The 12,332-nt window shown below is 39.4% G+C and overlaps 1 protein-coding gene across 3 annotated transcripts in view; it reads left to right on the forward strand.

The window, feature by feature from the left end:
- The window catches only part of abcc12 (ATP-binding cassette, sub-family C (CFTR/MRP), member 12), a 181,509-nt gene that overhangs the window by 157,214 nt on the left and 11,963 nt on the right, over positions 1 to 12,332 (forward strand). For all 3 annotated transcript variants that reach the window (XM_073070064.1, XM_073070063.1, XM_073070066.1), the window contains 3 exons: positions 2,806 to 3,032; positions 5,736 to 5,873; positions 5,994 to 6,180. In XM_073070064.1, coding sequence (XP_072926165.1) covers positions 2,806 to 3,032; positions 5,736 to 5,873; positions 5,994 to 6,180 — 552 coding nt within the window. The remainder of the gene's footprint in view (positions 1 to 2,805; positions 3,033 to 5,735; positions 5,874 to 5,993; positions 6,181 to 12,332) is intronic.

A 12,332-nucleotide genomic window follows, 5' to 3' on the forward strand; every position in this document is an offset into this window, starting at 1 on the left:
CGAAATATTGAACATATCATTTCACCACATTCATTGATTAGCAATATTCCATTTATTCCATTTAACACTTTTTTGCTTTCATATACAGAATCATAATTCACTTACTCATTATATGAAGTCAGTCAGCCGATTGGGACTCCAAGGAGAACATTCCCATCACCCTATTCTCCTTTCTCCTTTCTCTGGAGCCCTACAACTTATTTGCTCTCAAATGGCCATTAACTCCTTTTTTAGATAGATAGATAGATACTTTATTGATCCCCGAGGAAATTAATGTTTCAGTAGCATTACAAGTGCACAGATCAAAATATTAGATGAGAAGTAGAAAGAATGAAAAAATAAGTTACCTCAAACAGTCTAACGGGAGGTGGTCATCACTTCCCCATCTATCCGTTAACTCATTATAGAGCCTAATGGTCAAGGGTAAGAATGACTTTGTATAGTGCTCTTTGGAGTAGCACAATTGTCTTAGTCTATTACTAAAAGTGCTCCTCTGTTCAGCCAAGGTGGCATGCAGAGGGTGAGAAACATTGTTCAGAATTGCCAGGATTTTCTGTAGGGTCCTTTGTTCTACCACAGCCTCCAGTTTGTCCAGTTTGACTCCTATGACAGAGTCTGCCTCTCTAATTAGTTTACTGAGCCTGTTGGCATCACCCCTGTTGATGCCATTGCCTCAGCACACCACCACAGAGAAGATTGTACTGGCAACAACAGACTGGCAGAACATCTGAAGGAGAAGCCTGCACACTCCAAAGAACCTCAGTCTCCTCGGGAGGTAGAAGCAACTCTGGCCCTTCTTGTACACGGCCTCTGTGTTGGTGCACCCCCAGAGATTTGTAGGTCCTCACCATCAATAGTAACAGGGACTAGTGCAGGCCTAGTTTTCCTAAAGCCCATCACCATCTCCTTTGTCTTACTGATGTTGAGCTGCAGATGTTTCAGCTTGCACCATTCCTTTTACAATCTGTATCAGCCAAATAACCTACCACACAGCTTTGAGACATGGTGGGGTGTAGATAATGGAGCATCTGGCAGAAATCCATGCAGTCACTAGGAGAACAAAGAGCTCCTGAAATCAATATCAAACCCAAATCCATGAAGCCATGAAGGAACTGCACTTACTACTCTACTATCCTGTCCACCAACCCTCTTGGCCTGTACACAGCAAAAACAGCAACTAATTAATTGTGTCAGTTTATATTTTATCATTGATGTCCTGCTCTGTTTTGCTCCCATTGTAATTATCTAACTAATAATCAATTGCTTATTTTCAATATTCAAAGTTGAAAGTTCAAAGTACATGTATTATCCACGTATGCTTACAACATACAACCTTATGATTCGTCTCCCTACAGTCAGCCACAAAACAGAGGAACACAATAGAAGCCATTAAAAAAAGACTGTCAAACAACCAATCTGCAGGAAGAAAAAATCGTGCAAACAATAAAAGTACCGTAAACAAATAGCAGTCAGTACTGAAGTTCAGGAAAATGATTTCACATCCATCCAGCCAATCCAGGATCCCATGAGTTGTGAGTCACTGCCTCGATTCAGCCCATACTTACAACACCACAGCCAGCCTGCACCTTTGAGACTTCAGTTCATACTGCAAAATCGGTAGGCAGTACAGGCAGTTCAAAAGCTCAACTCCGAAAGGGAAGGCACAAGTTATTGATTGCAGTGATAGTTTACCAGAAGAAAGTGTGTTAATGAAGTAATCAGTAGTTTTGTTTGCTGCCAGCAAGTCGTCACTGTGCTTCACCTGCGCCCTCTTAAACCAGAAGTTTGTCTTGAATCCAATATTCTCCTAAATTAATCAATATAGTTCATACCAAAGATCTGACATTATATTTATAATAATAGATGCTAAGTTTGACTTGCTGTATTTTATCATCAAATATCATTTGTTCATGTGCAAGGGTCAACTTCTGTTGCTTAGATATTTATTTTTTTATTTTACAGTTCACAGATTGGACCCCTAGTATAGATTTTATTTATATTAGTGCTTTTTCCATTTTTTAGTAGACATGTGCAATGTTGCTCCAAAAAGAAAATTCCACCCTCCCCTAACAATTGGTCAAAGGACAACATTGGAAATGTGCTTGTGGGCATTTCCCATGGGTGTCTGGAAATTCCATCCACTCACCTTGTTAGTCTTAGCAGACTTCAGAAACCAAGCAGGGAACTAGTTAACATTTGGATGAGAGAGAGGAGATTCTAGAGGGAAGGTAGCTGTCACCATGTCTATTGAATTATGTAAATTCGGCAAATCCATCAGGTCTGTGTGGTTGCTGGTGGGCGTACATGGACAGGCATCTTCCACGGCTCAAAATAACTGGAAGTAAGCTATTTCTTTTTTTTTTGCTAGGAACTGGAAAAGAACGTGTTAGTTTTGTATTACCTGATGTTGTATTGTGATTTTGTATTGAAGAGCATATGTTTCAGTGTTATTTCTGTAGACATGTAGTTGTACTTAACTCCCAGTTTTAACTAGAGCAGGAGGAGGCCAAAACATCAACTGTGCTTTTTTCCAAAGATGCTTCCTGGCCTGCTGGGTTCCTCCAGCATTTTGTGTGTGTGGCTTGGATTTCCAGCATCTGAAGATTTTCTCTTGTTTGTGTATTGTCCTTGTGTGAACATTGACAAATACAGTATTTATATGAATATTTTCAGTGAATGGTCAGTTAAGCAATATAGAGAAATACAGTGTGCAAAAGCTTTGAAAAATACTCATAAAAGTTTCTCAACTGGATCATGAAAACTTCATCTAGAAATGGCATTTCCTTCTTTCTCTTTAATCCAAAGGTTTTACACTGCCCAATGACGTTCTTTGACACTACCCCACTTGGAAGGATTATCAACCGTTTCTCTAAGGACATGGATGAAGTGGATGTTAGACTACCTTTTCAAGCTGAGAATTTCATCCAACAGGTGTTGATAATAATCTGCACATTAATAACTTTGGCAGCAGTTTTTCCATACCTGCTCATCGCAGTGGCAATCATTGCCATAGTATTTGTTGTATTTTTCAGGTTAGTTCCCCAAGTTTTGTTGATTTGTGGGATGTGAACATATTGAAAATGGGCACCTAGTGTCCACCTACTTGTTGCCTTGTGGATAAAGCAATCCAGAGTCAACCACATTGGTTGGTTGGTTGACTGAGGATTGCTTTGACATTGGGGATTGAGGATAACTTTTTCTGAAGTGTATTATTGAATTAGGTGGGTGTTTTCAACAATTCAACTGTTACTGTTACCAAGTCAAGATCTTTGTTAAATTCCAGATTTAATTAATTACTAGACTTTAAATTCCTCAGCTGCCACAGTGGGATTTGAACTCACAACTTTTGATCAATTGTCCATAACATGGCCATTGAGTACATGTAACAAAATTGGGTGGAGGCTTAAAGGGAAGTCCTAGCAATGACAAATTCTGGATAAATTCAGTTCTTTTTTACATAAGATTTACTAGTACTAATGTCAGAATTCCCAATGTACAATCTTGGCAGATGAAGTTCTGCATGAGAGTCAGAAAATCATACAAAATATCCCATGGAGAACAACATTTAAAAGTTTAAGTTGGTAAATTGAAAATCTAAGATATTTGAAATACTTAAATGACAAATTGAGGTTATATTTGAGTAAGTTATAACTATACATCAGGGTTGAAAATGAAAGCTGTAAATTCCAAGAACACATGAAAGCTTTACCTATATTTGAAGAGCTAGATTTACATATTTTGAATTCATACTTTGAACATTTACCACCTTAAGTATTTAAGTATTCTGATGAAAGCCTGTGTACTTGAAAAGATAAGCAATCTCTTCTCTTTTCATGTACGAACAGCCTTACTGTGTACTCCTGTTGTGAAGTCATAATTCATGTCTGTCATTCTCCTTCTGCTGAAAGTGTCCTACCACTTGTGATAGAGGTTTTCCTACCCTGGTCTCATTAGAATGCTACAGCAGTTGGATTTTTTCCAGGGAAACTTTCCAGTTGTAGTTTTTCATGTCACTTCATTATGATAATCATTTTAACAATGGTTGAGTACTTATGTCTGAATCAACATGCCAAACATCCAAGTTTCATCGCAGAATTTCGGCACATAATCCAGGCTGACACTTCAATACAGCACTGATATTTGTGATTCCCTTCCGGAGGAAAATAAAATTTAGACTCACCTGCCATTTCAGGCAAACATATCATAAAAATCATAGCCAAAGCATTTATTAGAATGTAAGGTGATAAAATGCTGTGTGCTGCTTTCCCTTTACCTGTAATGTCATTCAGAATGGGTTAGGTATGTTGATGGACCAGACAGCCATTGAAGTGTAAAGCACCATAAGGCATGGCTCATGGAAAAAGTTCCCCTATAAATAGAAAAAAAATTATCAAAATCTAAACTGAGATTCCAGGCAGTCAAAAATATGAAAATAAACTGACTATAAAATGATCCATACAAATATAACTTATTTACAAAAACAATGGGCCAATTCTTCTCTTCAGAAGACAGTTAAAATAGATTGTCAATCACACTGGTACAAAATGCAGAACGTGACACCACTTGGTCCTTAAGTAGGCTTTGCTCTGTTAATGAAAGCAATAAGCAAAACATACTTCAGTACTCTGCACATGAAACATAGACTAAAATGTAATTCCAAGTGAATCAGGATAAGTAGCCCAAATGATTCATTAAACATTCACTCTGCTAATCAATATTCCCAGGTACTTCCCAATGTATTCTAATGACAATCCTCTTAAGATGAACAGATGAAAATAATTTAAAAATAACAATTTGCAACAAATCCACAATCTGGTGTATGCTTTATTTGGAGTTTATGCTGGAAGTATTCCATTTATTTTATCATTGGTGCAATCACAAGAAATCTTCAACAGATCTTTTAAAACTGGTGTTTGAAAATAGGAAAGGCGAATTTACACAATTATCGGAAAGAGAAACAATCAATGAAGGGTCTCAGACTAGAAATGTCAGCTGCTTCTCTTTTCACAGATGCTGCCTGATTTGTGCAGCTTTTGCATCAATTTCCCTTTTTTGTTTCAAGATTCAAGCATAAGCAGCTTTTTTTTGATCTTGCACACAATTTATGATGCACTGAATAAAGTGCTGTCATAATTTTTCACTGATTGGTATTTTTCATTTATGAGTTAAATTCAATGTCAAAATAATACTGCTGGTCCTCATCATGGGTCTGCATTCTGTGTCAGTCTGCAAATTAGCAAATTATCAAACTTGTTCTTTTTGATTTTTTTTATGCATCGCGAAAGAACATAATAAATCTTAAGGATATTATAATCAGATTCCTATGATGAGAATTTGCAAGAAAAATAGCAACATACAACATGCTTTCCGAACTTACCTATCTTGCTGAGCATATTGCTAAAATAGTTTAACTGATGAGAAGGACTTTTAAATCACCATGTGCAACTTAAAGAAATCAAGATGATTGCTAAACACAATAGAATACAGGTAAATATACACAGTGATACGGAATAGATTCAATCACTCAAGGCCAAAGGTTATCAAAGCATGTGCATACATGTTGAGATCTTTGTAAATGTTACGTTTCTAGAAGCTAGTTATATTAACATAAGATGCAATTCAGACATCTGTCCTTTCAGTCCTTATTTTGAAAACTAATGATGCAAGAGAAAGTAATTCATAGATCAGTAGGAAATCTACAAAAAGAAATTCTGAATATCACTTTTATTTTCTAGGCTTTTTCAAAATAGTGTCAGAGAATTGAAAAGAATAGAAAACATGAGCGCATCCCCTTGGTTCTGTCATATCACTTCAAGTATTCAAGGTCTGAGCACAATACATGCCTACAATAAAACAAACGATTTTATTGAACGGTAAGTCGACATTTATATCTTTGATATCATGCTTAGCGTAAGAGGCTGATTGATTTTTGACAGGCAAAATATTTTTTTCAATCTAAACTTGTTAAAAAGTGTGCATTATCCTTTTTACAGATTTAAAGACTTAGCTGATAGAAATTCTAGCCATTTGTTACTGTTCCATTGTTCCATGCGTTGGTTTGCCGTGAGAATCGATTTCTTCACAGCTCTTACAACCCTCACTGTGGCTCTCTTTGTCATCTTAAGTCCCGACTCTATTCCTGCATCAAATAAGGGTCTTGCTTTATCATATGCTATTCAGGTGAGGAAACTAATTCAATTTTACTGGTCTTATTTATCCTGTTATCTCTTGAAGGACAACAAAATTGTTTCAGGGGTAATAAAAGTCAATAGAATTCCCTACAAAAGCAATTTCAACACGTTTTTACTATTCACTGAAAAGTTATTGGACTTGACAAGAATAGATTGATAATAAAGATTCTACCCTGACCACATGACAAGACTGTAAAAAAGAATTATCTGTGATGTATTACAAACATTTCACATTTAATAGTGTTTTTGTTGAAGAATTAATTTATAGATTTGAAATCACATTCACACAAATGGAGCGAAGTCCAGTCCAACTCTTTTAAATTTAAAGCAGTATGCTGTTGAATCCTTAGAATGAAAGAACACTTAAAATACAAAGTGTTTTAAGGTCTATTAATACAAGCAAAGTATCTCTTGAGTCTTTAATAAAAAATAAGTTTCATATTTGATCAATGGAGTTAACTGGAAACCTTTCATTTTATCTTTTAATTAATTGATCATATATAAATCTAACTCAATTGTATTGAAATCCTGAGGGTCAATAGCATCATATTTCATGTAGGCAGCCAGGTTTGTATACAGGGGTGACAGAAATAAGATCAAGTCATTGACATTCTAGTTTCCTGATCTGTGCTCTTGAGTGCTCCCCTCTGACAGAATTAGTGAATATAAACTTCTCGAGGGTATACACTGACATTCCATGCAGCAATTTAAATTATATTGACCAATGGTGGAATCAAGGTGCTTTGGTAAATCTCAAGTCAATGTGCATCTCAGGGAAAACACTCCATTCTTTGGAGCAGTATTTCACACAAAGGTAGAAAGTCATTGTTGGAGGTCAGTCAGTGGAAGTCTGTTACTGATGTAAGATCTGTCTCCTAGAGAGTGAACTCAAGGCCCAGATAGTATTCCTCACTGTGTCCTTACATCTTTTGCAGATCAGTTGGCGGGCATTTCTGCAGACACTTCTAACCTCTTTCTGCTTTAGTCTAAGTTTCCCTGCTTTAAGAAGGCCACTAGCATGCTGGTACCTAAAAAAACAAGATAAGTGTGTTAATGACTACCACCTAGTGGCTCTAACATCCTCTATCATAACATGCTTCCAGGAGTTGGTTATGGCACGTGTCAGCTCTGGCCTCCCAGAACACGTTAATCCACTGCAATTCACCTACAGCTTAAACTGATCAATGGCAGATACCATCTCCCTGGCCCTACTCTCATCTCTGGATCAACTGCACAGTAAAGACGCCTATGTTATTTTATTTATGAACTACAGCTCTTCCTTTAATGCTATAATTCAAAGCAAACTCATCTCTAAACTCCTAGATGCTCCAGCTGTTTACAGAGCACAAGAAGGAGATAGAGAGCTTAGAGACATGGTGTCATGACAACAACCTGTCCTGGTCCAACAACAGCCAAGAAAACTCACCAGGGCCTCTGCTTCTTCAAATGAATAAAGAAAAAATTTGGTACTTCCACTCACCAATTTTACTGATGCACCATAGAAAGCATCCTATCCGGATATACCATAGCCTGTTATGGCAACTGGTCAGCACAATGACTGCAAGTAACTGCAGCCAATTGTGGCCATAGCTCAGCATATCTTGGAAACCAGCCTCCCCTCTTTGGACTCTGTTTACACTTAGAACCATGGAACCATAGAACATTACAGCACAGAAACAGGCCTTCTGGTCCTTCTTGGCTGTGCCAAACCATTTTTCTGCCTAGTCCCACTGACCTGCACCTGAACCATATCCCTCCAAACACCTCTCATCCATGTACCTGTTCAAGTTTTTCTTAAATGTTAAAAGTGAGCCTGCATTTACCACTTCATCTGGCAGCTCATTCCACACTCCCACCACTCTCTGTGTGAAGGTGCCCCCCCCATGTTCCCTTTAAACTTTTCCCCCTTCACCCTTAACCCATGTCCTCTGTTTTTTTTCTTCCCTAACCTCAGTGGAAAAAACCTGCTTGCATTCACTCTATACCCGTCATAATTTTATATACCTCTATCAAGTCTCCCCTCATTCTTCTAAAGTCCTAACCTATTCAACCTTTCTCTGTAACTCAGTTTCTCAAGTCCCAGCAACATGCTTGTGAACCTTCTCTACTTCTCACTGCTTTAGTAAAGTAGTCAGCAATCAAAGACCCCGTCCTTCTCATCCCATCGAGCAGAGATACAAAAACCTGAATGCACCAACCACCAGGCTCAGTAACAGCTTCCCTCCTGCTGTTTTGACTACTGAGTCATTCCCTAGTATGATAAGATAAACCCTTGACCTCACAATCCACCTCAATAGACAGTAGGTGCAGGAGTAGACCATTCGGCCCTTCTAGCCATTCACTGTGATCATGGCTGATCATACACAATCAGTACCCCGTTCCTGCCCTCTCCCCATATCCCTTGACCCCGCTATCTATAAGAGCTCTATCTAACTCTCTCTTGAAAGCATCCAGAGACTTGGCCTCCACTGCCTTCTGGGGCAGAGCATTCCATATATCCACCACTCTCTGGGTGAAAAAGTTTTTCCGCATCTCTGTTCTAAACGGCCTACCCCTTATTCTTAAACTGTGGCCTCTAGTTCTGGACTCACCCATCAGCAGGAATATGCTTCCTGCCTCCAGCGTGTCCAATCCCTTAATAATCTTATATGTTTCAATCAGATCCCCTCTCATTCTTCTAAATTCCTGTGTATACAAGCCCAGTCGCTCCAATCTTTCAACATATGACAGTCCCGCCATTCCAGAAATTAACCTTGTGAACCTGCGCTGCACTCCCTCAATAGCAAGGATGTCCTTCCTCAAAATTGGAGACCCAAAACTGTACACAATACTCCAGGTGGGGTCTCACCAGGGCCCTGTACAGCTGCAGAAGGACCTCTTTACTCCTATACTCAATTCCTCTTGTTATACAGGCCAGCATGCCATTAGCTTTCTTCACTGCCTGCTGTACCTGCATGCTTGCTTTCATTGACTGATGTACAAGAACACCTAGATCTCGTTGTACTTCCCCTTTTCCTAACTTGACTCCATTTAGATAGTAATCTGCCTTCCTGTTCCTGCCACCGAAGTGGATAACCTCACACTTATCCACATTAAACTGCATCTGCCATACATTCGCCCACTCACCTAGCCTGTCCAAGTCACCCTGCATTCTCATAACATCCTCCTGACATTTCACACTGCCACCCAGCTTTGTGCCATCAGCAAATTTGCTAATGTTACTTTTAATCGCATCATCTAAATCATTAATGTATATTGTAAACAGCTGCGGTCCCAGCACCGAACCTTGTGGTACCCCACTGGTCACAGCCTGCCATTCCGAAAGGGACCTGTTAATCGCTACTCTTTGTTTTCCTGTCAGCCAGCCAATTTTCAATCCATGTCAGTACTCTGCCCCCAATACCATGTGCCTTAATTTTGCCCACTAATCTCTTATGTGGGACTTTATCAAAGGCTTTCTGAAAGTCCAGGTACACTACATCCACTGGCTCTCCCTTGTCCATTTTCATAGTTACATCCTCAAAAAATTCCAGAAGATTAGTCAAGCATGATTTTTCCTTCATAAATCCATGCTGACTCAGACTGATCCTTCTACTGCTATCCAAATGTGTCGTAATTTCCTCTTTTATAATTGACTCCAGCATTTTTCCCACCACTGACGTCAGGCTAACCGGTCTATAATTCCCTGTTTTCTCTCTCCCTCCTTTCTTGAAAAGTGGGACAACATTAGCCACCCTCCAATCAGCAGGAACTCTTCCTGAATCTATCGAACATTGGAAAATGATTACCAATGCGTCCACGATTTCTAGAGCCACCTCCTTAAGTACCCTGGGATACAGACCATCAGGTCCTGGAGACTTATCAGCCTTCAGACTCAACAGTCTATCCAACACCGTTTCTTGCCTAATATAAATTTCCTTCAGTTCATCCATTACCCTAGTTCCTTTGGCCACTATTACGTCTGGGAGATCGTTTGTGTCTTCCCTAGTGAAGACAGATCCGAAGTACCTGTTCAACTCATCTGCCATTTCCTTGTTCCCCATAATAAATTCACCCGTTTCTGTCTTCAATGGCCCAATTTTGGTCTTAACTATTTTTTTGCTATTCACATACCTAAAGAAGCTTTTACTATCCTCCTTTATATTCTTGGCTAGTTTACCTTAATACCTCATTTTTTCTTGGCGTATTGCCTTTTTTGCTATCTTCTGTTGCTCTTTAAAAGCTTCCCAGTCCTCCAGTTTCCTGCTCATCTTTGCTATGTTATACTTCTTCTCTTTTATTTTTACAGTGTCCTTTACTTCCCTCATCAGCCATGGCCTCCCCTTACTCCCCTTAGGATCTTTCTTCCTCTTTGGAATGAACCAATCCTGCACCTTCTGCATTATTACCAGAAATACCTGCCATTGTTGTTCCACTGTCTTCCCTGCTAGGGTTTTGTTCCATTGAACTTTGGCCAGCTCCTCCCTCATAGCTCCATAGTTCCCTTTGTTCAACTGTAGTACTGACACATCTGATTTTCCCTTCTCCTTCTCAAATTGTAGGTTAAAACTTATCATATTATGGTCACTACCTCCTAATGGCTCCTTTACCTCAAGGTCCCTGATCAAATCTGGTTCATTGCACAACACTAAATCTAGAATTGCCTTCTCCCTGGTAGGCTCCAGTACAAGCTGTTCTAAGAATCCATCTCGGAGGCACTCCACAAACTCCCTTTCTTGGGGTCCAGTACCATCCTGATTCTCCCAGTCTACCTGCATGTTGAAACCCCCCATGACAACTGTATCATTACCTTTGCGACATGCCAATTTTAACTCTTCATTCAACTTACACCCTACATCCAGACTACTGTTTGGGGGCCTGTAGATAACTCCCATTAGGGTCTTTCTACCCTTAGAATTTCTCAGTTCTATCCATATTGACTCTACGTCCCCTGATTCTATGTCCCCCCTCACAAGAGACTGAATATCATTCCTCACCAAAAGAGCCACCCCACCCCCTCTGCCCGTCAGTCCGTCCTTTCGATAAGACGTATATCCTTGAATATTCATTTCCCTGGCCCTGTCCACTTGAAGCCATGTCTCTGTTATTCCCACAACATCGTACTTGCCAATTTCCAACTGAGCCTCAAGCTCATCTACTTTATTCCTTATACTTCGTGGATCCGTATATAATACTTTTAATTTGTTACTCCCCTCACCTTTCATATCAATTCCTCTTTCACTTGGCCATACTATATGATCTCTTCTTGAACTTTCTGCTCCATTGATTCTGTTGGCCTTTTTAATTTTTCCTATTTTCACTTTCCCTTTAACTCCATCTTTATATTTCCAGTTCATCCCCTTCCCCCCCCCACTACTTAGTTTAAACACATCCATGTTGCAGTGACAAACCTGCCTGCCAGAATGCTGGTCCGCCGCCTATTAAGGTGCAACCCGTCCCTTTTGTACAATTCATCCCTACCCCTAAACAGAACCCAGTGGTCCAAGAATGTAAATCCTTGCTTCCTGCACCAGTTCCTCAGCCACACATTCAGATCCATTATCTCCCTGTTCCTGCCCTCTCACCTCATTATGGCCTTGCACTACACTTCTCTCTGAAACATTTTATTCTGCCCTCTAATATTTCTGCCCATTCTACCTCAGTGCACTGTTTTAATCAATTGATTTGTAGGAGCAGTATGCAAGATAAATTTTCATTGTACTTCAGCATATGTGAAAATAATAAACCAACGTATCAGTCATCCCACACCCAAGGTATAACCCTTGATAGGATCATCAACATGATAGGTGAATTCTACAGGTGCTGCTTAACCTGCTGAGTATTTCCAGCATTTTATGTCTGTTTTCCAGTTGTGTTTCTGGCTAGGGAGGCTGTTTCTTTTAAGGAGTCATGAGCATCATTGAGCCATGTGCAGTAATCAAAGAAAATCTTCACCTCTGCCATATGATGGTGGGAAGTTCAATTGTAAAGCAACTGAAAATGGTTGGAAGTAGGGCACTGACATGTGTTAGTCTTGTAGTGATGTCCTGAGGTTGAAGTGATTGAATTATAACAACCGGAATCGTGTTTCTTTTCGTGAAGTATGACTTCAACCATTGGAGAGTTTTCTCTTTGGTGCATATTGACCAAATTCAACAATTC

Source organism: Hemitrygon akajei, chromosome 17 (genome assembly GCF_048418815.1).
Source record: "Hemitrygon akajei chromosome 17, sHemAka1.3, whole genome shotgun sequence".
In the NCBI taxonomy this organism is placed as follows: Eukaryota; Metazoa; Chordata; class Chondrichthyes; order Myliobatiformes; family Dasyatidae; genus Hemitrygon; species Hemitrygon akajei.